A 26,974-nucleotide genomic window follows, 5' to 3' on the forward strand; every position below is an offset into this window, starting at 1 on the left:
TGTCATTTGCTGATTGGTTGAGGGACAAGCCTACTAGTAGTCTGGGCCAATGATATGCAAGACCCTCGCTGGGACTTTTTTTTTTTTTTTGCGGTACGCGGGCCTCTCACTGTTGTGGCCTCTCCCGTTGCTGAGCACAGGCTCCAAACGCGCAGGCTCAGCGGCCATGGCTCACGGGCCCAGCCAATCCGCAGCATGTGGGATCCTCCCGGACCGGGGCACGAACCCGTGTCCCCTGCATCAGCAGGCGGACTCTCAACCACTGCGCCACCAGGGAAGCCCCAAACGGAATAGCATTTGAATCCCCCAATTGGTACATCACACATTGTGAGAGTCTTTTTTTTTTTTTCCGCTGGGACTTTTGAGAAAGACACTTGCTCCATGTGGACGCTACCTGGAGAGCTTCTCTTTTCTTCTGGAAAGTGTAGGGGTGGACATGACTCTTAGGAGTGAGGCAGCTATTTGCCACCATTCTGAATACAATGTCAGCCCAAGGAGGAAGGGAGAGCTGAGATAACCAGGAGAAAGGGGCTAGAGTCCTGATCCATTTGGACCCAAGGCATACTTTGATACTGGGCTTTGCAGCCACTAAACCAATACCTTTTCTTTATTGTTTCAACGAGGCTAAGGTTTATATTACTTGCAACCAAGGTTTCCAAACTACCGTGTTGTGTCTAAGATGATCGGGGTGCACATCCATCTATATGCGTGTAACGTACTGGCCATTGTCAGGCATTGTTTTTTTCCAAAAGGTTACCTGTCCCGAGAGAAACAGTATTGTTCAGAGCTCTGTGCCACAAAACTTCTAGTCTCTAAAGTTTTCTTGAAAGTACTACCTAGTACACTGGATGATAAAGTGGGCATAAATTAAAAAGAAAAAAAACAAGCCAGGTGTCAAATGCAGCATATTTTAATTTGTTTCAAATAAAGCAATATATGTATATATATATTTTTCAGAAAAACACCAGATGTTAAACTCTAGAAAAGCGCACGTGTCTTCAGCAGATCAAGTTTGTCTGATCAATAAGAATTTTGTTTTCAACATTAACTCTCTAAAGACGATCAATGGACTGACATCACTGCTACAACATAGGTTGCTACTGAGCCTCTGATCTTTAGCCACAACTTGATTTTCCTAACAAATGAGTAAATACTGCCTGGCTAAAATGCTGCAAAGTCTTGATGAGAAAAAGCGCCAACATATCAAGCAAAGCCATGAAAGTTATGAAGCAAGCTAGAGCTGATTATTAGAATTAGAAAAAATGATTAAGAGAGGATGACACAGCCGTACAGGGTTTGTATATTCGGATTGACTCTCTTTTGGCAGCGAATTGGGTCAGCACCTCGGGCAGGGAACAGAAACTGAATGAAAACGGCTTTTTTTTTCTCTCCTAGCTCAGGCCACCAACGTCACAGCTGGGACGGAGAGAACCGCGGCATCTGTGGAAACTTCTATTCTCGTGGGGCAGAGATTGCACTGTGAAACCCTGGAGACGTTTCCCCGGAAAGGCCTGGCCTCTGAGTTGTCTGCAGCGTGCTGCCTTCGTCGGGGCTTTTCTGGATGGGCTGCAGCCTCGGGGGTCTTGGTTCCCAAAGAGGCCTCTTGGTTTTTGGTGCTGCCTTTGTTTTTGGGACGGAAGCCGTTGTGTGGTTGTCTTCTGTGTTCATGGCGGTTGTTGCCCTTCCCCATCGGATCAGCTTCGTTACCACTGCCCTGGGGCTTCGCAGACCCATTTAGCCTGTTGTTGTGATACTGCGGATTAAATCTTCGTCTTTGGCTAGAAGACCCATTCTACCAAAAAAAAAAAAAAAAGAGGTATTAGATGCCAACAAACGTCAGATGACATCAGTAGACATCAGGGAAACCAAATCTCTAAGTCACAGGTAAGCTTTTTTACACCCCAGAAGAATGTGACAACATGCAAATGAGGTCAAGCTGATAGAATCCTCGAGCTTAAAAGAGCAGCGGGGCTTCCCTGGTGGCGCAGTGGTTGAGAGTCCGCCTGCTGATGCAGGGGACACGGGTTCGTGCCCCAGTCTGGGAAGATCCCACATGCCGCGGAGCGGCTGGGCCCGTGAGCCATGGCTGCTGGGCGTGCGCGTCTGGAGCCTGTGCTCGGCAACGGGAGAGGCCACGGCAGTGAGAGGCCCGCATACCACAAAAAAAAAAAAAAAACAATAATAAGCAAAGAAAAAAAGCTATGAAGCTGTATTTAGACAAGTGAAACAGATCTGGTTATGATCTTGAATCTATGACTATATGAAATACTCCTTGTCCAAGTGCTATTTTAAAGTTCATGAAGATATCTGGGGCCAGAGAAATGCCTGTCACAGTCACTAATGAGAATTCTAAAAGACCAAGACCACAAAATCCAACAGGGCACTTGTTAGAAAACCAGCATTTTGGAATGCGTAAAAAAAAAAAGTCTCTTTATTCAAGCTCTCTTTCTGAGAGCTCAGGAAAAATGTCTTTATAGCATTCCCAGCTTCTGAATCATCAAAACCCATTTCTTGGTCATTCTCTAATGATAAGGAGGAAATCACTTCTCAAGGATATAGTGGAGAAGCAGAAGGAGAGAAGACTGTCCTTTTGGATGCTTCTATTTTTAAGGGTCATAGTAGATAAGAATTAATAATGTCATTTTGAAATGTATTCTCTTTACTGAAAGCCCAAGAGAAGAAAGTGCAGTGTGAACTAACTTTGGCCTCTTACAGAAAAACTAGACATAAATGGGAGTTAAAGGATCATAAAAAACATGTCAGATTTCTTCTCACTAATGGTGTCAGTGGCCAGGTTCTGAATCTTGTTCCCATGTCTGTGTGAGTCCCTTCCACATGTGGGCCAGTTACGAGGACCTGGGTGGCACTCAAGGCATGAGAAGCACCGTCTCATTTAGGTGGACTCTTTGCTGATGCTGTCAAGTGTGTGAAGACCACTTCCTCCACAGGGGACAGCGCCTATGAAATGGGGACCGGATGGGACCGGGGGAGTTCTGGGAGGCCGAACTGGCAGAAGGAGGCTCTGGAGGTCGGGCTGCTGCTGGGGGTGGGCGGAGCCTGGGTGTGACCAGTGGTGGCTGTTTTCTTTGCAAACGAGTGGTTTCTTGCCCAGGAAATGCACTAGGGTCTGCGGGACTCCTGGAAGCAGGGCAAGGTGGCCTCCCTGGAGCAGTTTACCTGCTTATTAGCCGGCACAGCCTGGTGAGAGCTGTCAGCGGTGCTGGGAAGGTTGCTCGCCAGTTTGGGGTTTGCTGCTTTACCCTCGGAGGGCTTGTTGTGATTGGATGATTTTCTGGTGAAGTTACTCTGTTTCCCAGAGGTGGTCGCGTGAGCGTTGAGCAGTGGCAGCAGGGAGCTGCAGGGAGTTCTTGAGGAATAGTTGTTCTTTGGATGTGTAACTGCAACAAGAAAGCACTTGGTGTTAGGGGCTGTGCCTCGGTAACCCATTAGGAGATGGAGAAATTGGCAGGAGCTTCATAAAAACATTAAGTTTTTGTTTTTGTTTTTCTTTTGGAAAGATATCGTTTGAAAAAGCACCTAGGTGCTTGGAGACCACCAAATGTCTTCTGTGAGAATCACTGAATAGCATAATCATTCAGGTTGGGAGACATTTGTAGGAAATGAGACAGATCTGAGCACCTTTAATATTATGCCTTAGGTCAAAAACCACCAAGGGAAGAGGGATAATGAAACCCCGAAGTGCCCTCTCAGCCCTGTCCACAAAGGTACTCTGCCTCTTGGGTTCCCCATTACCAAACCTGTTCTTGCTGTTCTTGTCATATCCCTAGACCCGTTGGTGTTGCAGAGATGCAGAAAAACCTAGAGGTACACGGACACTTGGCTGGTCAGAGCCACAATATTTTGAGAGCTTCAGAATGGGGTGATGCCAGGTGTCAGGAATTTTGTCACCCTGGGGTGGTATATATCCCCTGACCTTACGGCCATGCCTGCCGGCCCAAAAGATGCCCCAAAGCATCTTCTATATTCCATTAGAGTTACATTATCTGGCCTTTTATCAACTCCATTTTCTACAGCCCCACTGCAAATCTGCAACAATTCCAATGCTAAAGTCCACGCAGGCTAATGAGACAGATCCCCGGCAGGGCTCGGACAGGTCTGTTCAATTTTTATTATCACCCTTCCCACTGGTTTTGAAAGGGGTGGTTTTTGATGGGATGTTTCTGTGCGATTATGCTGAATCAGGGCTGGAGGGAATCAACTTAAGGACATAATCATGACTTTCCTCTCATAGTTCACCAGCATTTGACTGCCCGTCTGGACAGCAAGACCTCTGAATCTTAAAAAATTGTCACCAGTTTTTAAAAGCAATTTTCTCTGCTACCTGTGTTGGATCAGACTTAATCCTAGCATTCTTCCTGAGGATTTGGAGTGTGAATAGGGATCACAGGACATTAGAAATGGAAAGGACAGGGATGAATCTCTAGTCCTTTCATTTTACAGGTAAGGTGTGATGGCACGTCGGGTACTGTCCAATCATGACGAGGGGATTTTAGTGGCTCTTTGCTAACTAGATTCACTTTCACAGGGGTCATTACTATTTGCGGTTCAGTAGCTGTGGGCTTTCCATGTGCTCTCAACAAAACTGAGAAGAAAAGGGGCTTTCAAGGACTGCTGTCTCCAACAAGGGAGGCTGGCTTCCAATGTGGACACCTGGGATTCGGGAAGGGATGGTTCCTCCCACTAGATGGCACTGGAGGGCTCTGGAGGAGAGCAGGTGGCACTACACCGCCCTCCCCTCCTCAGATGGTGGCAGAGTCACTTGGCATCAGGGTCTTGCCCATTATCAGCCTGGAGTGGCAACTAGGATAGGCAGTTACATTTCCAACTGTGAATCAGAGTCTGGTTTTTTAGAGGTGAGGCAAAATCTGGGGATGGAGAATGGCAAGTGGGGTAGATTCATAAGGGAGGGAGTGTATAGAAAAAAATAATTTAAAAGAAATGCAGTCAAAAATTCAGATAATTGCCGAAGATATGTGAGCAAGGATGCTCACAGCAGTGTTATTTTAATGGTGAAAAACTGGAAGCAACCTAAATGTCCACAATCAAGGGACTGATTATGCCAATTATATTTAAATAAATTACGGGTTAAATACATTGACATGGAAAAATGTCAGCCATATATTGTGAAATGATAAAAGCAAATTCTCTTACTATATATGTATATTGTATAGTATAGTAAATGATGTAGTATAATTAAGTATACTGTATAATTTACACAGTAGATATATGTACATAAAAAGTGTGATGGGGCCACAAAAGTAATGTCATGTTCTATTTTATATAGTTTGTAATTTTTAGATCAAGCTTATATTTTTTATACTCAGAAAAACACGCAATTTCCACTTTGAAAAAAAAAAGTGAAGCCAAATCTCAATTTTTCAGCTCACTACGAGGCTGTAGATATTCCATGTCCTTCACCAGTTGTTCCTTCCTCCTTGTGGCGTCCTTGAAGCCACTTTGGTGCTCATTCCCACCTCCCCTGGTGGGTGGGCTGGAGCAGGGGAAAAAGGATCAGGCAATTTTGTTGCATGTTAACTGCTCTAATTAAGGGAGAGACTCAGTCAGGCACTGCTGAGCAGCGTGTGTGACACACACACACACACACACACACACACACACACACACACACACACACACACACACACACACACACACACACACACACGACAGCTGGGCCCTTCACGACAGTAGCCCATTGTTCTCAGACTCGTTAGGGAGACTCCCTCTCCCTGTAACAGGTCTCTATAGAACCAGGCAGTTTGAAATCAGAGAGGCAGTTGATCTGGCAGTGCTTAAGAAAAGTTTGCGAAAGATATAAACTAGTTGACCTGTTCTGTTCCGCTTAATAAATCCTGGGGATTTACTGATGGGGCAGTGGCATTTGAAGACTCGAAGTTCGGATCTTGACATTTTTAGCGACTTGTGTCATGACCTTAGATCATTAAATCTCTTTAGACCTCACTTTAGCCCCCTGGGGGACCGCACACCTGACATTTCTGATACCAACTCCAAATAGCACCAGGCTTATGCACACAGAATTATTTAGAAAGTATGCAAAACTCACTTTCTCCACAGAGCATGATTTGGGCCTTTAGCTGTTCAATGTCACAGGAGAACCGGGCAGCTTTCCCAAGCTCTTCGTCATATTTACGCTCGCTGACAAAGTGCTGTAGGGAAGAGACAGGAGACCCATGATTGCAGAAACGACTGGGGCATGCTGCTGATCCATTCTCTGCTCTCCCGCCACCACTGATGACGTGAAAGCATCCCCAGGTGGGGAAGCATGCCAGCTCTGTCACTGGGAGGCTCTGTTAAAGCAGGCTTGGTTTTGGCCTGCCTGGAGCACGGTCACCTTCTTCTTCTGGGAAACACGTGTGGGTCCTGTCTGTACAGGCAAAATGTGTGTCTGGACTCATCTACTTAAACCTTTTAGCACCCCACGCCCTCCTTCTAGCACTTCCTGTCCTATTGTAAATTACGGGATTGCCTTCTGGCAGTCTTCCTAATCTGGCCAATGGCCTCCTAAGGTATCACTCCTCATGAGAAAGCATGTCATCCTTCCTAGACGTCCGTCTCCATTTTAATAGGGTACCAGGAAGTCCAAAAAGCCTTCAGTATCGATAACTAGAAACCATTATCTTGAATGGTAGAATTTCAAGTGCTGTTAAAGGAAGTGGGAAAGAGATTACTTTTCAGTTCATTTAAAATTAAGATCTATGTGTAGATGACAGAGTGAGCAATAGAGAAATAACTATAAGTCAGTCCCTCTGTGATCTACCAGGGAGTTTACCACATGGCAAGAGAGACAGATACCACAAGATACAATATAACGTAGAATGTAGTAGGTGCTTTAGGAATATGAAAGAGGAAGAAATTATTTCCTACTGAGGGGAATGGGTAAAGAGTTATGTAAGAGGAAGCATTTTAGCTGGAACATTAAAAAAAATATTGAACACTTACCAGACATGGGCCAGATTCTTAACATATAATCTCATTTTCAGCTGATCACATTATTATGAAGTCAGTACTAACTGTAATTTACAAAGGGGGAATCGAGGTTCTAAGAATCTAAGAAAATATGTAATTTATCCAAGGTTGCAAGAGCAGGACTGTTGCACTCCAAAGCCTGTGCTATCAACCATTTTACGATGAGTGGGATTTTGATGGGTAGAAGTGAAACTTGGAAACGAGTGGATTTCAGTTGACCAGGAAGCTGGCAACTTCATATTTATCAAAACAAGTGTGTGTTTGTTTGTTTGGCTTTCCAGGATGTTTTTCTGGGTATCAAGATGGGTTCTGCCAACCAGCCCCATTCCCCATTCTAATCTCCTTTGGGACCAGGGAACATCTGTGACATTAGAAGTGCATCTGTGTCCACAAGACGAAGGGTTTTGTTCTACTGAAACTAATTAGCAGTGGCCATAATAAATATATACTGGAGTCCAGTGGTGGATTTTATTTTGAAGGGAAGAGGAGACCATAGTGGGGGAGACCAGACCTGCTCTAATAACTCTGGTCTCAGGGTGAATGACCAGGCTGGAGGGAGACAGTGGATGCAGAAAGACTAGTCAGGAGGCCACTGCAATTGACTGGGTTGGAGGAAACAAAGACCAGGAGAGCAGGTGAGAAGGGAAAGACCTACAGAACTTCTCAGAACCTTCAGGGGAAATCCTCATCCCCATGGGGCTCTCTTTTATGCCTAACCAGGATGGAGGGGACCAAACTCACTTGCCACTTTCTACCATACCCAACCAGTGGTTATGCTGGGATGAGCAGACAATCCTACTTATAAAGCTAGCAACAAATATGACTTCAAAGTACACTAGTTCCCTAGAAGTCGGTCAGAAGCTGGAGTGCGTGTGCATGTGTGTATGTTTACTGTATTGGGGAAAATGAGGATAAGGGAAAATTTATAAACTGTAACTTCCTATTTTGTTGTAGATACTTGTTTTTGCCTTTCTGCTAACAATTTCTCCTTCTGGTAACTGTACCCCAATGCGGTTTCCAAGATTCACAGCGTTGGTGGGTCTTTCAATCAAGACCTCTCTTGGCCAAATGGTGGATGTGACCCAAGTGGAGGCCAATCAGAATCTCTCTGTTTGGGATTTGAATCCAGTGGGGTGGCCCAAGGGGTGATGACATCTGGAGGTCACTCACTCTGATGGTGCCCTGAAGAGTGTCTGGTAATTACTGCTGCCAACATTTCTGCCCAGTTATAACCTGGAGTCTTCAGAGCACACTCTGCTTTGGTGAGCTACCCTCATGTCCTTTCCAATTCTACTCGTTCTTGAGGTTAGCCAGGGTCAGCTTCTGTTGCGTGCAGCTAAAGAAATCCACTAAATACATATTTGTGGGTGGTATTCTCAATAAAAGGGCAAGTAAGCTAGAAAAGGATATAGGAAAGAAGTCTCCACACACTGTTCATTCTTTAGAATCCTTACTGTTACACTAAGTTCATACTTAGTGTGTGTTCACATGTGTGTGTGTTTATATACATATGCATAAATTACATATGGTGAAAATAATGTTCCCCTTCCCAGCTATAATTTATGGTTCAATACATTTTATTTGGGTCAGTTCCACTGGCTAAAAGAATAGCTTGTACCTCTCCTCTGTAATGATATAGCCCTTCAACACATAGTCTACTTAAATATAGTGACTAGGTGTTTCTTTAACCCTTCTGTATTCTCGATTTCAACCCTGTGAAACACAGCTGGGTGTCTGATGTTAGATCCTCAGAGAACAGCACTCTATGGATGCAGAACAGACGTAATGGGGATCAGAACTCTGGCTCAGGGTTCAGGCTGTGATATTTTAGAACTGACCTTAATTTCTGCCCTGAGTTCGGCCAGCTGCATCTCTGCCATCTGACTGGCTAGATCAGTAAGTCTCTTTAGTTCTTCTGCTTTCTTTTGACGAGCAGTCAGGATTTCCACTGCCAGATAAGAAGGAATAATACATTAAGGCCAAAGATGTAAACATATTAAATGACCTAATTTCTTGGATCAGTTCTCTCTCCACAGATGGATCGCTTTGTTGGGCCATGGCTGTTTTCTGAGTTGGTCACTAAGCTGAGCTGGCCCTTGATGCTCATCACCAACCACTCATTTCCTTATGTCTTTATCCACCAAGCCCCAAACCAAACACGGTCCTTTCTGATTCACTGTACACCCACAATCTTCTTCATTTTCCCCACTGGCATCTGATCTCACTTACTTAGTTTGGACTTTTAGATTTGTGCATTACTCAGAACAACTATCTCCAAGAAGAAAAAAAAAACCATTAAAATCCTATCTGAATGCTAATGCAAAGACAGTGAGTCCACTCAGCAAAAACCATTATTCTGTATGTGCTGTACTATCAAATTCTAACAACATCAGACCCTCTGAACTTTAACACATATTCATTTAGGGCAACTAGCTGTGTTATTGAAAGATGACATAAAAGTTTTCCTTTATTAGCTTTTTGTGAGCTAAAAAATGCCTCTGCTTTTGCTACTCTGCAGATATGTTTCCATTTTGCAACCAGAGAGAAGTTGCAGACCAGAGTTTTTGTTATAAGTGTCCACAATGGAAAAATTTCAAGGGTGAGTCAAAGCTTGCTTAAGCTGAATTCATGTGCACTCTAGCATCTGCACATGCAGCGAAGTCACAAGGGGATTCTTGGCATCACATTTCACACACCTGTCAAGATGAACCACTCAAGGTTCAAGTAGATGTAGGAGCCCACAGGTTAATTGTGTGTGTGTGTGTTTCCCAAAAGACCATGGAGCTCAAAGGCAATGAATACGAATACACTGGGTGAGATTTAAACCAGAAGTTTGATTTTATAATAGATAAGATTTGTAGTTCTCTCATTCCAGTCACATATGAATTGCCTTCATTTCTTTTGGACAAAGATTTTGAGTTATAACAAAAGAAAAGTCCACCTAACTAATACGATGTGCACGTGGAATTCACATTCCATTCTTGGCTGGACAAGGGTCAACTGCTTTATTAGACCAGATTCACAGCCCAATGCCCAAACAAGGTGCCTTCTGACTTTAAGGGTTCTTAATTTATAAATGTCAAAAATAGTTGCTTCAGAAGCCCCAAAAGAAGTTCAGAGTCAGTCAAGAGTTAAGATTTCCTGCAAACCAGAAGCCATTCCTCAGACAGGATGAGAAATATCTTTTTATGCTGATACCAATGTTGAGATGTCAATAAAATAACTAATCTATAACTCATAAAGCCTAACCATCTGCCAAACTGCTCTAATCACGCTTTAATTATTTACCGGGACGCCCCCTGCCTCCCATGTACAATTCCAGGTAGCTAGGCAGACTGAATTGTGCCTGGTGGCATTTCAGAGTACAGAGAAGCTAGTGAAAAACTTGTCCTGATGATGGGAGCGAAAGGAATTTTCATCTGAACGTAGAAAATGTATTACTGAGTGATGTCCCAGGTCACCCAGTCAGACCAGAGGTCACAAAAAGGTAGCCAGCTATCACTTTCAGTGACAGGGTACATATATTTTGTTTGGTCCACACATTACTTTTACAAATAAATCACCCACACTTGAAAGTTAAGTGATTCCATTCAAAAGCTGGATTTCTGGTTGCTCTTCTGGCTACAGCAGGCATCTCTAGTCCTGGCAAAAACTGCACATTTAGTTCTTTGTGCCTGGGATACCTAGGGCCTGGTACACAGTGAGTGCCCAATATGTTTGCTGAATGAACGATTCCAACGAATGGATCAATGCATTACTTCTTAAAAGGAATATGCAAAGAAAGGCAGAAGTTCCTTTTCTACAGGGGCCACTTGAGAATATCTAGGACTCATACCTTTGACTGATTATTTATTTCCCATTATAATTCAACATATGGATGGGACTAAAGTCTGGAGAATGAGAAAATGATTCTTGAGTAGGAAGATGAAATGAGGTACTTTCCTCTTGCAAAGTAAGATAAATAAGAATGCTGAGGGCTCAGCTTTGATGAGCAGCTAGTAAAGGGGTCAACAGACCCTGAGTGACTACATGGATAAACAGATCTGACTTTTCTTAACAGATCATTTGTGGGACTGGTGACAATTAGGGGTAATTGTTCTTTTTGATTAAGTAGAATTTGAGCATTCATACCAAACAAAAGATTTTGTAGAAATAGATATAAATGGGCCCTAAAATAGAAATGCAGGTGCAAGATCACCAATAAATTCTGAGTTTACACTCATGCAAATGTGCATGGGAATGAACACTTTGCATCAGCAAGTGTTGGGATGAGTTTTACATATAGTCTCATTAACATTTCAAAGACTTTCATTATGAAAAAGTCCTAAAACTTGAGATCAAAAGCCAATATTCTCTGGGGGGAAGCCAACATTTTCACCTCAAAAACATCAATCACAGAAACAGAAAGCAAAACCGAAACAGATCAGTTCCTAAAATTCATTGATCCTATAATTTCAAATAGAATAGTAAGTATGTTTTGAAAGCACCATCCTTTTGGAAATTTGTAGAGGGAGACAGTCCCATATGGCTTTAGATTTTCACTGCATTCAACACTCGATTAGTATTATTTATGTAGTATCTGGTATGCTGAAATCCATTCGCTCAGTAGGATTTATAATTTCCTTCAAGTTTCTGGAACACATTAGAAGCTTGCTCTTATTACTTGAACCATGGAAAATTTTAGGGCTTCTCGAATAATATGTCTTAGCAGAGGGTATACTTGAAATCCTGGGGGATGGGGGGCCAGAATCTGGGGCCCAAGTAGCTCTTCAAGCACAAAGGTTCTTTGAAATCCTTTTAATTCCTTAAAAATTCTTGTGAATTTTGCATTTTACTTCATAATAGATCTATGTTCCTGTTAATATAAAGTAATGTTTTCTTCCCATCTCTAGTAAATTTGACACTCTGAGAACACACCTGTCTAGGCCTCCAATTCCCTGGGCAGGCAAAGTTTGAGATCATAGCACGACAGCATCCTTTCTTCATCTGTAAAATGTAATAATCATATACCCCTCACAGGGTTATTGTGGAACTGAATGAAATAACCAATGTGAATTGTTTAGAATAGTACCCTAAAAAACCCTAACTACAAATACTATTATTCTTTTTAATTTAAAAAAATAAATTTATATATTTTATTTATTTTATTTTTGGCTGCACTGGGTCTTCGTTGCTGCACGCAGGCCTTCTCTAGTTGCAACGAGCGGGGGCTACTCTTCCTTGCAGTGCGCAGGCTTCTCATCGTGGTGGCTTCTCTCGTTGAGGAGCACGGGCTCTAGGTGCGTGGGCTTCAGTAGTTGTGGCACGTGGGCTCAGTAGTTGTGGTGCATGGGCTCTAGAGCGCCGGCTCAGTAGTTGTGGCACACAGGCTCAGTAGTTGTGGCTCCCAGGCTCTAGAGCGCAGGCTCAGTAGTTATGGCACACAGACTTAGTTGCTCCGCGGCATGTGGGATCTTCCCAGACCAGGGCTCAAACCCATGTCCCCCTGCATTGGCAGGTGGATTCTTAACCACTGCACCACCAGGGCAGCCCACAAATACTATTACTAAAGTGAGATATATTTATCTAGAATATACATCCCTCTTGTTGCAATTACGTTCACGTTCACTAATATTGGATCCCACAGCCTGTAGATACTGAATTAATTACAATAATTCTTTTAAGAAATACAATGAAGTACCCACAGTCTTCTCAGCTTTGTGTTAGGTGCCATGAGGGATATAGGAGCTTATGTTATAATTGGGGAAATATGGTTTATATCATGTGCAGGAAATGGAAAACGTGGAAAATACTCTTGAGACCATAGATAAGGAAGCTCAAAATGGTGGTTGCAAAGACAGTTCAGCACTTTGTGGGGAGAAATTCAATGGTTCTTTCTATCGATGGAGAAGACTTACGGTTGACATAGGTGTGTCACCTGAGAGAGGCTGCATAACCCCCCTGACCTCTGTTTTCTGAGGGGTTGGACTAACCTCTCTACTAAGATGAGCTTTTCTCTTTTTATACACACCGTGTCAGGCACTGTGCTAGTAACTATTTGATATAGACACTCTTCTTATGCCCTATTTTCTGATTAGGAGCCTGACTTTAGAAATTCACAAAATAGTTCAATGTCACACAGCCAGTAAATAGGTGGAACCTGGATTTGATTTCATTTCTGTTCACCTCCAAGGTAAGCAAATTGGTTTCCCCAGGGCGCTGGGCAGTTCTAAACCAGGACCGATTCCTGAAGTTAGGGGAACCCTGTCAATCAAGCTAGCCGTTTCAGCTAGCCTGAAAGCTCCATGAGTGCAGGTCCCAGATTCATCTGTTTGCTCGTTTGTCCCTCTCTCTGCCAGTGCTTAGCACACAAGGAAGCACACAGTCAATGTTTACTGATTGAGTTTTAAAAATGGGGATGCTCTCCAGAGATGCCCAAATTCCACAGGTCTTGGGACTGAATACTACTGTCCCAAGAAGGAAGAATGAGCACTTGAAATCTCAGGCCCTCTGTTAAACTCTGAGAAAGTGATGTGCTGGTAACTTTCTATTTGGTGCTAGAGAAACATTTGTGTTTGTGTTGGCTGTTCCATTTTTATCGTTAGGATATGAAACTGAAAAGGGAAAATAAGCTGTACCTGAGAAACAGGGAAGATCCCAAGTCATGGGGTAATCTACTGCTACTGAAGAAATCAACAAATGTCGATAAAATAAAATAATTTCACAGTCAAAGGAATTGTGTAACTATCTATATATTCCACAGCTTAACCCTGGATCACATTTAGTTTTATTTAATAAAACCTGCTGTATTTTAGATTCTAAAATGTTGTTTAAAATTATTTGGAAAAATTGTCTAACAAAAATAATGATAGCTATTTTCCATAAAATAACTACTGAATTTATGGCCAAGGGCCAGGCAAGAAAAATATTAAAAGAATGAAGGATCTGGTCTGATCCTTCACTGTTAAAAGGAAAGCACTGAAGTCAAAAGTAAAGGAATTTAACTGAAACCTGGCTGGGGGTGCAGACTGCCATGTATCCAATTTATGAGATAATATTTGGGTAAGGATGAAGAATTTAAAATGCCTAGGAGATACGGATTGCAAAACTAAATCCCAGCCGAAAAATATGGTCTTAGGGGAAAAAAAAGAAAAAAAAATGGTCTTAGGGCTCCCATTAACATAGCAAATGAATTTAAAAATAAAAGAGGGGTCAGCATGTACACTTGCGTTGAATCTGACTGAGCAATCTTGTCTCAGTTGAAATTTCCAACCCATGAACCTCAGCCTATTTGAGATGGCAAATCCACCCTAATGGCTGTTGGGTTAACTTTACAGCAGTGGAAAGGCTTAGAAATAGGTATAAAAATAGTAAGATAAATCAAACCCAGAGTACTAATATTTTGTGTTAAATTCAGAAAAAGTTTTGCAGTGATCAAGATTGCCTGCGTGTGTTCATTATTTAAATATAGAGTATTCTGTATATTACACAATCTCGCTTGTGATTTCAAACACGTAACTGATTTTCTTCTGAGGTGTTAAGTTGGCAGGTGTTAGCGAATTTGGCTGAGTTTGTAAACAGAATTGGAGCGTTTTAAGAGAACTTCATTTAGTACATCTCTAAGTTTGAATTATTAATCTTATAAGAGTTGCTTAAGAGCTTGGAATACTTTGCTGGTTAGGTTTGTGAGTTCGCCTTGTCAGGTATCCGAAGGGTTTGAAAAAAATAAGATATATTAAATTTACAAATGTAATTCAAAATGTTAAGGGAAATTGAAGTAACTTTCAAATAGAACACACTTTTTAGGGGAACTTAATTTGGTAAACTTGAGTTAGTTGAAAGAACAAGTGAAAAGGATTGTATAAGTAGTATAGCAAGATTTGTAGGGTGCGAAGGCATAAAAAATTATGTTTTAAGATTTAATACTGCATTCAATGTCATTTTAAACCCAATTAACTATAAGTAGTCCTCTGTAGGCACAAAAGTCTCCCTGGACTTTAAATAAACTCAACTGGCACCTATTCTTTGCTGCATGCCTATTCTGCCCTCCGCTCAGTGGGTGCTACTACTCCATCCTTTTGGACCCCACTCAGAATCTGTATCATTGGCAATCTGACCTATGGACTACTTCTGATTGGGAGGCTCCTAATCAAACAACCATGTGTCTACTTACTGGCTTCTTCTTTAACTTTATCCATTTCTGCCATTAATGAAACTTCTTTGTCAATGATGCTGGGGGAAAGAAACAAAAACAAAAGCAAAGAATGCTTAATCAAAGATAAACTTTTAATAAGCACTGGAAGTAAAAGAAAAATTATTTTCATTAAACAAAATACAAGATTACCATAAATATTTCTATGTTACATTGCCAGCAGCAGACTCTGCCTTTCCAAAAATGAGGCAACATGGAAGGGATGCTCCCAGTGTTACATAGTGACATCTGCTGATTAAATCATTGTCAGCAAATCTAAAAAAAAAAGCCTTTTCAGACTTTCAGAATTGCACTGCTTTGAATTTCAATTTGGGAGTATTTTTGCCCTATGAATTTCTGAAGTTCCAAAACAATATAATAAGTATTTAAAAGGTGGCACTCAGGTTATCAAGGCCTGTAATTCTCAAATGTCTCTGCTTCACTCTCCCAGATTTGGGCTGGGAGGGAGAGAGGTGGGCCCAATGCTGATGCAGAGGGTCCTAGGACCCACTTTGAGAAATATGGTTCTGGGTCAATCCATCCACATGCTCTATAATGAGTCTATGCCTTCTCATTCCCCCAGATAAGCCTTTCAAGGTTAAATTAACTTTTTTCCATTATATTTAATATATTTTTGGTTAGTCCTTTGAAAAGGTATTACCTGCAAAAGTAATAATTTTCTGTCCAAAAGTTCATTTCTCTCCCATCCTGACTCTTCGCTCCCCTTGCAGTATCAACACATCATCACAAATCCCTTATGTATCCTTTCATAGATTTTTATGTGTAAATAAGCACAGATGCCAGATTTTAAAAATTTTCACTTCAACCATAATATTTCAATATAGGTATCTCAAAGATAAGGACTTTTGGGGAATATAACCATAGTATTACTATAATACCTAAAAACATGAACAATAATTTAATGTTATCAGATATCTACTCAATATTCAAAATTTCCTAATTGCCCCATACAATTTTTTTAAACAGTTTGTTTGAACCCGGATCTAAATAAGGTCTGTTCGTGACAATTTGTTGACTGTCTCTTAAATCTGTTTTAATCTATACATTCCCTCCCATCTCTCTTTCTTCTTTTTCCTCCCTTTATAGAGTTGTCCAAGGTCTGAATTTTGCTGACTCCACGGCCATGGTATTATGTAACCCATTCCTTTATATTTTCTATAAATTCGTTATGAGATACAGAAATTTGATTAAATTCAGATTTGTTTTTTATTTCAGGAGAAATTATGTTATGTACTTCCATCAGCAGACACATGACAGGACACACTTATAAATACTGCTCCTGAAAAAAAATTAAACCTGAAGGTACTCAACTTTATACATCTCCAAATAAATGTACAGGAAATACAAAGAACATCTCTATTTTTTATGATATTAGCAGTTATTGGTGATCACTGCCTAGATCAAGAGGATTTGAGAAATGAGGATATTCAAATTCTCTCACTCCTTGGTTTATTTACTGAAAACTTCCATAAAGAGAAATTTTCCTTGATCAACTATTTGGTTATCATGAAGTACAGTTTGCATAGGCAGGGTAAATGTTTGGTTCTCTCTTTTTATTTATCAGTTTTCAAAACGATAGTTGGTTCCTCCGAAAGTAACCAATGAGATTTTTTTTTGCTTGTTTGTATAGTTTAATTGTGAACTCACATTTAATGTGCTTCAATACACTGCAATTATTATCCTTAAAACATCCTTATTTATTACTACTCAGATTGTTCCAACAGATGTACATTTTTTTCTCCATCAGATGTATTCTTAAAATTTAAAGTGTGTTGAAAATCTATTTCCCCTTAAGAGGAAATATTTTGTAGTATTTGTCAAGGTACGAAGCGGCTCCTGGGATGTATCTCTAGGAGTTTGGGTCTCCTCATCCAAATGATGTAACCTAAACACGTGGACAGTAAGGACTGTGTGTTGAAGAGCTTGGCTCTTTCCAACCAGGAAATCCTAATGGAAAGAGCTGACGTGGACAAGGAACGGCAAACTCTCCAGAACTGGGCTCGAAGCCTAATCCATCAGGCATAGACATCAGCTCTCCCCATGACGCATGTGGTTTTAGGTCACTGGCTATAACCACTTTGGTGTAACTAGCGTATCAAGAGAATTGTACCTTATTTATTGACATTAAACACATATGATGTCAGTGTGTTTTAAACACAGGAAATACACGATACAGAAAGGTGTACGGCGAGAAGGAAGTCTTTATCCAAACTCTGTCCCAGTTTACTCAGTCCCCCTCCCTGGAGGTCTCCACTGTCACCAGCTTCTTGTGTTTCTTTCCAGAGATCATCTATTCATAAACCAGCATATATTCGTTAATTGTACGAAATGCTGAGTTAAGTCAATAGGCTTGTGCTCCTGTGATTATGAGGTATACTTAGCTTTCCTGTCAAGTTCACAAATGTAGCCACAAGCGATTGGAGAGGGCAGTTCTATGTTAGTTTAGAAAAACAAGGCTAATGGATAAGCTGGTAGGGAGATAAGGTGGAGAACCTAGAGATTTGGAGTCAGGAGCCCAAATTATAACAACATGGCTAAGCTATTCTACCTGAGAAAATGTTTTGAATGTTTATTCCCTAAAGAAAAGGAGGTGAAAAGAGAGAGAGTCAGCGAGAACGCTGGGAGCTGTGTAGGGTGAAGAGGCTGGGAGAAATCACCAGTAGTGGGGTAAGCAAAGGAGCTTGCAGAAGCGGGAGGACCACATACGCTACTGTGCGATATCCACTGTAAGGCGTGTGATGTGAGCCTTGCTTGGGATGTCCAGACCTTCACCACGCTTGGTGTGAATGGTCTGAATATGTGTGGGTGCGCGCGCGCACACACACACACACACACACACACACACACACAGGAAGTGGCTGGGTTTCACGTCTGGGTCAGTGCAGGGCTGAGAAATGGGAAGAGCAACAGCCTGAAGGTAGAGTGAGCATTAAGAATGTTGGGCCTCACCCGCATCCCTGAACCGGCACAAATCTTAGAGAGGTCTTTTGACTTCTGGCGGACATGAAACGGGAGTCCAAGGGGCTGGGACTCCACTGACTTATGGGCTACGGGTAAGGTGAGACTTGCTCCATTCTCTTAATCAATGGAGTGAAGCCGGCTTGCACACGTGTGGGGTGACGGTACAGAATATGTCACAAAGAGCACTAGAAGACTCCAGTCTCTGGAGAGACTGACAAAACATTCATCCACTGGACAAATATTGGTTGAGTGCCTGCCACGTGCCAGGCGAGGGTGGAGCTGGGAATACAGCTGTGGATTAAAAAAAAAAAAAAGATTCCTGCCATCCTTGTGGAGCCTCCATTCTTTGGGGTGAGCTGAGAGGAAGAGGGTGAAAGGACCTGCCGAACTTGCTGGGGAAATGGCGCAAAACAGGTGGAGAGGGAAGAAAATGATGATGGCAGGAGGAGGAAGTTAGGATTTCCCCCCCCTCCAACAACCAGAAGGCTGTAATTAGTCTCCAGGATTTGAGAGCATGCAAGGTGCACAACCAAAGCAAATACATGCACGTGATACAAGATGCGGTACCTTTAGACTTCAGGGGGCAGGAGAGGGTAGACCGCAGTGAGAGTGCCAAGACAGCCTCATGTGGTCCCCACGCCCTCAGTCCCCAAACAGGGCCACGGACCCTGCAGCCTCTGTGTGTGTTGGATGAGAAGGATGGTGTAGGAAGGGGCCTTTGCTCATTTCTTTACCAGCTATAAGATTATAGTGCATTTTTGTTGATTAAACTTGTTGATATAATTATGTGCCCAGAGAGTTTACAAGATGGACATTTGGGGTGCAATCCGTACCCCCAGGTCTAACACATTAAACATTGTGGATATTCACACAATGGTTAGTTTAGGCCTCCTGGGCTAGCAACAGGAGGGATGAAGGCTCTACACAATCAACTGTTAATCTGCTTAATGCCCACTGGAGGATGTGAAAAGCCTCTGAAGCTGGCATCAAACCATGCTTCCATTCCTCTGGGTATTTCGGCAAAAGACTGTCCTCAAGCATCTTAGTAATTCAAGCACTGCTATGTGTGATTGCTTTCAAAACTCATGCATAAAAGCAATCCAAGGGATCTCTGCTGAGTCAGGACCCTGCTCAGGACCCATGAACTGGATGCAAACCAGCATCAAGGTGCTAGCTCGAGGCAGTGCCCCAGGACCTCCCATGAGAGTCTCAATAAGGTGCACCTCAGAGTTTCACTGGATTTTTTTTTTTCCTTTCAAGGCAGCAGGCTTGTGGGAGGGAATATTAAGAGAAGAGGATGTGGAAGATGAAGAGGATGAAGTAGCGGAGGCCAGCCGGTCCTCTGGCAGGCTGTCAGACAGTGAGGACCCAGCATCACAGCAAGCTGAGAGCCAGACCAAAGGAAGGTCCAAGAGGAAAGGCCGCGCCTAACACCTTTTTGGGCCGCACCGCGGGGCTTGCGAGATCTTAGTTCCCTGAACAAGGATCGAACCTGTGTCCTCAGCAGTGAGAGCGCAGTCCTAACCACTGGTCCGCCAGGGAATTCCCTGTGTCTCACACCTTCTAAATGCCCGCAGTGCTGGGGGCCACACCCAGCTTCCTGAGTAACTTCATCAGTGCCATTTACAAGTCCCACTGAATCTTCTTAGAGACCCCAGGACAGAGATACGCACCGAAGTGCTGCCTGATACAGAACAACTCTGCAGGCTGGATAAAAGAGGAGGGTGCTGGGCAAAACCCAGTAGGGAGTTAGCAGATACGGAGGGCAGGAGGGAGGAATGGCACAGAGGGAGGAGACGACTCACAGAAAAACCACAGGCAGTGTCACTGTCCCCATTCCTACTGGAGAAGCAGAAAGGTCACATGCAGGCTTTCGAGATACCACTGTGTAGACAGCCTCAAAATGAGAGCTGCTTGTAACGAACACCTGAGTGCTTCCTGTGCGAGGCCATCAGGGAGAGCACCGGTGCCCCACTGGAATGATCTCACCGAAGTTTCCCAACACCCCAGGAGGTATGAGCTCTAATTCCCCCTCACCACAGGGCCTTGGCACATGCCCTTCCCACTGCTAGAGGACAGCTCTCCTCCCCAGCCCTGCCTTTCTTCATCTCCTTCACTTTGAGGCTTCCTTCAGGTCTCTGCTTAATCATCCCTTCTTCAGAGAAGCTCTGATGGAGTTTTAGAAAACTTCTATTCAACGTTATGCTCTTCGACTACGGTGGGCTGCTCGGCAAAAACTGCTTGACAGTGATGAACGGAAGGGAAGATAGCATATTTATTTTTCTATGGCATAACAATAATGAAACCCCTTAATTGGTAAACTGTAGTGCTTGCATATAAATCATCTTTATGCAAAAATTTATATAACTTTTGTCACTGACAGAATCTAATCATTTGAGACATAAGCTTATGAATAAAAGTACAACGATATTCACTAAACCACACAGGGTTTGGCTCAGAATCAAGACACATAGTTAATGATTCTGTTTGTAAATTGGGATGGTAATAAATTACTGAAGTTTGTACTTTCCCCCACGAATCATCTGCAATTCAGGTTTGGGGCATTTTTGCTTTTCCACGGTGATCCTCCGTACTTGATAGAAACACAGAACTCTTTAATCGGCTTTTTGCTGACCACTGAAAGTTCTCTAAATGGCTGGATAAAGTCCTCAGGAGGGCACCAGACTGAAGACACATCAGACGTGTTCTACATAAACTGAGCTCCCATAAAACCCAGGCTGACCTCACATGTTTCAGATGTGCCCTTTATCCTTCCAAAAACACATCTTCTCATTTTATCTAAACTGCCTGGATAGTAAAATTTTATTCTCTTGCCATAAAAAAGCTTTTATTATTAAAGCAATAAGGTGTCAGGAGAGGCAGATGACCATGGCAGAGCTTTTATGGTTTATTATATTGTTAATCACAGAGATAAAGTGTCATTTTATAAAAATGTTTCCACTGTCTTGATTCCCTTCTATAGAGGCCTAATCATAACAATAGTAAAAAGAATCAGAAAGGCACTTGAGCAGGAATAGATTGATCATTTTCTGCTCTGTGAAAGACTCTCCTTTAAATGTGGAGACAAGACACTGAGAGACAAAACGGCTTCATCTGGCAGCTCGAAGGAGCTACGTCAAGTCTGGTGCGCTTCATAAATAAAGACGCCGTGATGGGCAGCGGCCACAGGACTGTCAGTGGGTGAGAAGCTGGAGAACTGACGCTTCTGGCGGATACTGAGGAATGAAAGTAGGATTTCAGCAGGAGTTGAACGAGATCAACCTGCCACAGCAGCCAGAGTCAGATGTTAGAGAGTTAAAACTGGGCTGCATTTCATCTTCCTGGGCTGGCCTCAGGGAGGCCATCGTGAGAGAAAGGGCCTGCGACTATCTGATCCCAGACAATTTTGCTTCAGGACCTTCTGGTGGACGAAGGGCTTCGGTGCGGAGCTTCCTTAACTCCTCGCTTGCCAAGCAGAACAAAGCAGGTGGAGAGCCTCAGGAAGCAGACAGAGCCCCGCGCTGGCCGGCAGGGTGATTGTGGCGCAGAGCCTCCAGACCGCCGGCCCGTTAGAGAGGAAGACACTGTGGAGGGTGCCGGGGAGGAAGGATCCTACCGAACGCTAAGGGGATGTTTCAGCCCTCCTGGCCCGTAACAAACAGTTTAAAGCATGCGACTGAGTGATAAGCCGTAAAGCCAGACTTCCTGTTTCAAGAATTTCTGTTTCTTTCACTAAAGAGAGAGGGTAATGTACAAACATTTCCCCCCACTGCGGGCTCTGCTCCTTACCTGCTGCACCAGGAGTAAGAACTGTGCCCACGGGAGGAATGCCAACTGAGCGCCTGGCAGCCTAGTAGCACCCAGGGGCCGCTCTGTGGATCCTGAGCTGGGAGCTGGTACTGATGGAAGAGGCCACCCATACTGCCCAGGAGTTTAGGCCTCTACGTCCCTTGCCCTGGCTGAGAGGACTGTGCCCACCAGGCGGAGGGCAGAAAAACTCCCTTTATATACTTGGGGTGTACTCTGCTGTTACCATGGGTACCATTTCTAGTCCAATGGGGTTTCGGCCCACCCATTTCTCAACTATTGTTGCTGTCAACAAAGGTGTCCCTGGCATGACAGGCACAAAGACATCAAGACTGTGTATGGTTCTCTATTCTTAGGGTCAGAAGGACAGGCAGCCCTAACACGACAGGTGCCTACAAATGGTGCCCCTGCTCTTGCATGGCTGTCAATTCCCCGTTCCTCCTTTCTCTGTTCTGCTCCCTGAGGACTAGCAGAATATGCCACCCCAAATATGGCTCATTGTGAGCTGTGGGCACGTGAAAAACGGCAAACGCAGGGACAGGCTTTCTCCAAACTCCCCTTTTCTGCTTAAAGACAGATCGTCCAAAAGGAGCTCAGTTGTCATAAATTCCCTCCCCGGGAGTTTCACCAGCCAGGGAGGATGTTGACTTTCATCGCAGGAGGGGAGGCTAGAGAATGGACACCACACTCGGCAGACTTTGTCACAAGCTACCATACCTCCACCTGTTCTTCTAAGGACCCATTCATCTTTCCTAAAAGTCATTCACTCTCCCCTCTGAGGCCTACAGCCCCTCTCCCCTTTTCCCTATGAAGATGGTATTTAATGCTGAATTCCAGGCCACCTTGGGGAGTTCTTCATTTTTCCCTGGGTCTCTCCCATGTGTACATGAGGCGTACATGTTAATAAACTTCTGTTTGCTTCTCTCTGGTTAACCTGTCTTTTATTACAGGGTCTCAGCCAAGAACCCGGAAGGGCAGAGGGAAAATATTCTTCCTCCCCTGCACGTCCATCCTGTCCCCACTCCTACACCTGTCTGCTGGTTACTGCTCTTACCACTCACCAGTTTTCACGACTCCCCTTCCTTCACTTCCCACGTGATCAAGTCCTCCCAAGTCTACCCCAGAAATATCTCTCCTACACAACTCCACTTGCCAATTTACCTCAGGCTCATTATCAAGTAGCTGGCTATGCTCATTTATTTTTTTTATTGGGATTCCTGGGTCCATTACCTTCTACTCTGTACACTTTTGCATTTCGGTTTCACAACAACCTGCATTCTTCTTATAATTGGAATTCTTTTTCTGAATGCAGCAGTGATTGACAAATTGATCTAAAGATTTCTTGAATTCCATAGCATTATGTGATAAACATATAAAACCCAATATACATGTCTACTACAGCCTGTCAGCTGGGGTTGGGACACAACTCTTTGAAGCTGCCTAGTAATCATGACTCTCAGGGTCAAAGAGTGTCTCTAAGCATGAATCACTGTTAACATATACAGCAGAGTTACACCCCTCTGCCAGTGAATGTGGCAGGTGCACTCAATTGGCCAATCAGGTTGAGCCCATTTTCTTTCTATTTCTTTAATCAGAGGTAATATAACTTGTTAATGTTAATATCTCTTAGTCTGCATATTTTATATTGGAATTCAACAATGATTTAAATTACAGTTAATGAATATGTCATCACACTGTCCGAGGTGTGTTTCTGGAATGAGACACGAACAAATGTAGCATAAGGACTAACTCCCAACACTTGTAAAATCCTGGAGTTCCTCACAGATGACACAGTTAATTGAAAAAACAAACAAACACAGACAGGGATTCCTTTTTCTTCTTGGAATTTAAAAAATGACATCAGAGTTACAAAATCCTGCAAATTCTACAAATCCCACAACATCACATGTTCACCTGAAAAATCTGTATTCCTTGTATACCTCTAATTTCTTATCTTTGCTGATTACTTTTTAGTTTTGTTTCTCTCCATGGAGATCACTCTTCAGGGAAAGTAACTTACCTGTATTTCAGTTTCTATAGCTATAAAAGTGATATGACTTACCACCATCTCCTTTTTAAAAAAATAAAAAACAACCAAACTACATATGCGGAAAAGAAAGCAAACTTCCATCTGTGGGTGTTGACTGTCCTATAGCACAAGGGTCCCAATGAAGGAAGTAACATTCTTCTCCATTTACTTCATTTTACATGCTCATTAAAAAAAAACTGGGAAATGTAGAAAGCAGGATAAAATAAAACAAATTTCAAAATAAAACAAGGCAAAATCTCTCTTTGCTTCATACCCAACATAGAGCCAACCACTCTGAACACTGTCGCCTTTCCCTCCAATTCTAGGTGACGTGGGGCATCTATGCAGAAGCCAACATGGTGACTGAACCCGAAGAACTCAGGAACAGAAACTAGAGGAGACTGATGTGGCACAGAAAGTCATAGAAATGCCGGCCCGCTTCCAACCCAAGGCAGCCAGGCTCAGCCTCCACTGCTCTGGCCTCCTGGGGTCTCCTGAATTCCTTAGCTCTCCCGTGAAGAGGGGAGGGGAGAGAATGTGGACTTCCTGGTTTGGGCCGAAAGGCTCTCGTCAGCCAGCATCTCTAGGCTCACTTGCTACCCCTCCTCTTTAGGACCTGACCTAGCCAGTGGCTTCCCAAATGGAGGCAACAAAGAAAACAGTAAACTGTATGTACTTACTTATTTTTTCTTTTGGCTGTGCCATGCGGCATGGGGGATCTTAGTTCCCTGACCAGGGATCGAACCTGTGCCCCCTGCATTGGGAGTGCAGAGTCTTAATCACTGGACCACCAGGGAAGTCCCATGTACTTACTTTTTATTCTAAAAAGTAGACTTTCCTAATCTTTAGTATACAGATTAACCACAGCACACATATATGATTTGTAAATAAATTTTCTGGTTTGAGAGGGATGTGCTCAAAATTTATTTATTGATGGAGTGAGACCCAGGGAACGCACTCCTCCTAGAGCACGCTGTGGTCTCTCTTATTTCTGGTTCCTTGTGTTGTTTCTTCTGCATGGAATCCTTTCTCCTGTCTCAGGCTGACAAATCCCTAGTCTCCCTTCAAAGACCAGCTCAAATGTCACCTCTGCGGTGGACCCTTCCCTAACCAGCCAGCCAGTGTTGATTTCCCCTCCTCCACTCCTAGCTCCATTGCAGTATTTGCCATCGTGCATTACACACTTGTTTCTGTCTTCACCCACTAGCCCCTGGGCTCTATTGGGTGGATGAATGGAGAGAGGGGAAAGGAAGGTAGAGAGAAGGCATGGCAAGACGGGAAAGGGGAAAGAGGGCTGATGTGGTGACAACTGTGGCCATTCAGAATCAGGGGTCCCTTTGCCTTACTTCTCTCTTCACCAGGCAGTAAACAGTAAAAAGCTGTGATGAAATATCCATATCTTACAGCTGGCATCTACTGTATAACTAAATAAACAGAAAGGTGGAACAGATTAACTTCCTCCCAGTGTCTTGGTAGAGAGGGAAAGACATTTACTAAATGCTTATCTGGAAGAGAAGAGAACCAGCCTAGACTGAACTTCTATCATGGGCCAGGCAAGAGATTTTCTAGAATAATCTGAGAAGTGCATATCTTGTCCATGAATCTTCACAAAAGCCCTAGAAAGTGACAGCAGTACACCTGTTTTGTAGCTGAGTAGAAGTTAAGAAGCTCAACCATATTCAGAGCTGGAATACGTGGAGATGAGATTTAAACCCTATTCTGTCTAAATCTACACCCCACGCCTCCTAATTATGTTGTTAATAAACCTTGGAAAATGTCACTTTTGTTCGAATATGGCCTACTAAGAATCAAAGGTCATGGTCACTGGAAGGATTATGTAACATACATATATGGAATTGGCTATTCTATTATATTGGCTTCAGGTGCAGTTTTTTGTATGATTTGTTGCTGTCCTAGCTGACAAATGGTCCAAAATTTGTTCTTGGTCTCACCCTAAGAGACTACCGAATCTCACTCTGTCCTAGTCTAATAGATAGAGATAAGCTCCAAGATCCATTCTGAAATTGTGATCTAGGATATTCCACTTTTCAAATTATAATGTGTTTATATTCCTACTAATATATAGGAACAAATTTGTCTTATTTTCTCAGTGAAAATGGATTATACTGTAAATTCAAAACACACACACAAATGATACATACTTTCCTTCTGGGACTGTGTAGCTAGAACAATTTGGTTAATTCTTTTTATATTTCTGTTCTATGATGAAAACTAACAATTCCTATTCAGGAGCATGTCACAAAGCTGGTTTGACGGGTCGCCTTCATTTGCTGAAAAGATTCAGAAATCTTTTCCGATTTCAAGCTGAAATCAGAATCAGCTTCTTATCCTCCAGCTCTTCTTGTGGGTTTATTACTCTGCAAGAAGCCTACAGTGAAGGAAAGCTGTCTCCCAACGCTAAGTGTACCACTGACATGACGTATAGAGGTAATCACACATGGAGCTCAGAAAAGCTATTAATACAAGGCACTATTTATGCTAGTTTCCTGGGGACTACACCAAACTGAAAAGGCCAGTTCTGTACTTTCTGTATTTATCAGCCTGCTCTTCCTTCATGTTGACTGATTCACTAGGTCCTTGCAGTGACCCTGGGGAAACATCTAATACAGAGAAAAACTTCGGGGAGGAAAGAGAATAGGAAAAGAGAAGCTTTCACCTCCAAAGAGCGAGCTACCCCTATTTAGAACGACACAGAGTCACAAACAAGGCAAGATTTGAAAGGCCCTGTACCATGGGGACTTGCCATAGACCCAAAGTCACAGGGACCTTGAGTTCCTCCCTGGCATAAGGTATTTACCCTTTTCATGATTTCAGAATGGCTCCTGGAGCTGATTTCTGTTCATTGGACTGGTGCAGAGTAAGGAAAAAGAGCCATTTGGGGCAGTTTGTCGGCTGGGACAGGGACAAAAATCCATACATATGGCTCTCTTGAGGCATAAATATATTTACTGGCCTCT

The 26,974-nt window shown here is 43.0% G+C and overlaps 1 protein-coding gene across 5 annotated transcripts in view; it reads right to left on the minus strand.

Annotated features, from left to right (window-relative positions):
• Positions 1-900: 900 nt before the first annotated feature.
• SPATS2L (spermatogenesis associated serine rich 2 like) overlaps positions 901-26,974 on the minus strand; it is a 167,045-nt gene continuing 140,971 nt past the window's right edge. For all 5 annotated transcript variants that reach the window (XM_082658591.1, XM_082658592.1, XM_082658588.1 and 2 more), the window contains 5 exons: positions 15,161-15,219; positions 8,847-8,956; positions 6,086-6,188; positions 3,178-3,398; positions 901-1,792 (listed from right to left, as the gene is read on the minus strand). In XM_082658591.1, coding sequence (XP_082514717.1) covers positions 1,397-1,792; positions 3,178-3,398; positions 6,086-6,188; positions 8,847-8,956; positions 15,161-15,219 — 889 coding nt within the window. In that variant the 3' untranslated portion in view covers positions 901-1,396. The remainder of the gene's footprint in view (positions 1,793-3,177; positions 3,399-6,085; positions 6,189-8,846; positions 8,957-15,160; positions 15,220-26,974) is intronic.

This window comes from Grampus griseus, assembly GCF_964374135.1.
Source record: "Grampus griseus genome assembly, chromosome: 7".
NCBI lineage: Eukaryota > Metazoa > Chordata > Mammalia > Artiodactyla > Delphinidae > Grampus > Grampus griseus.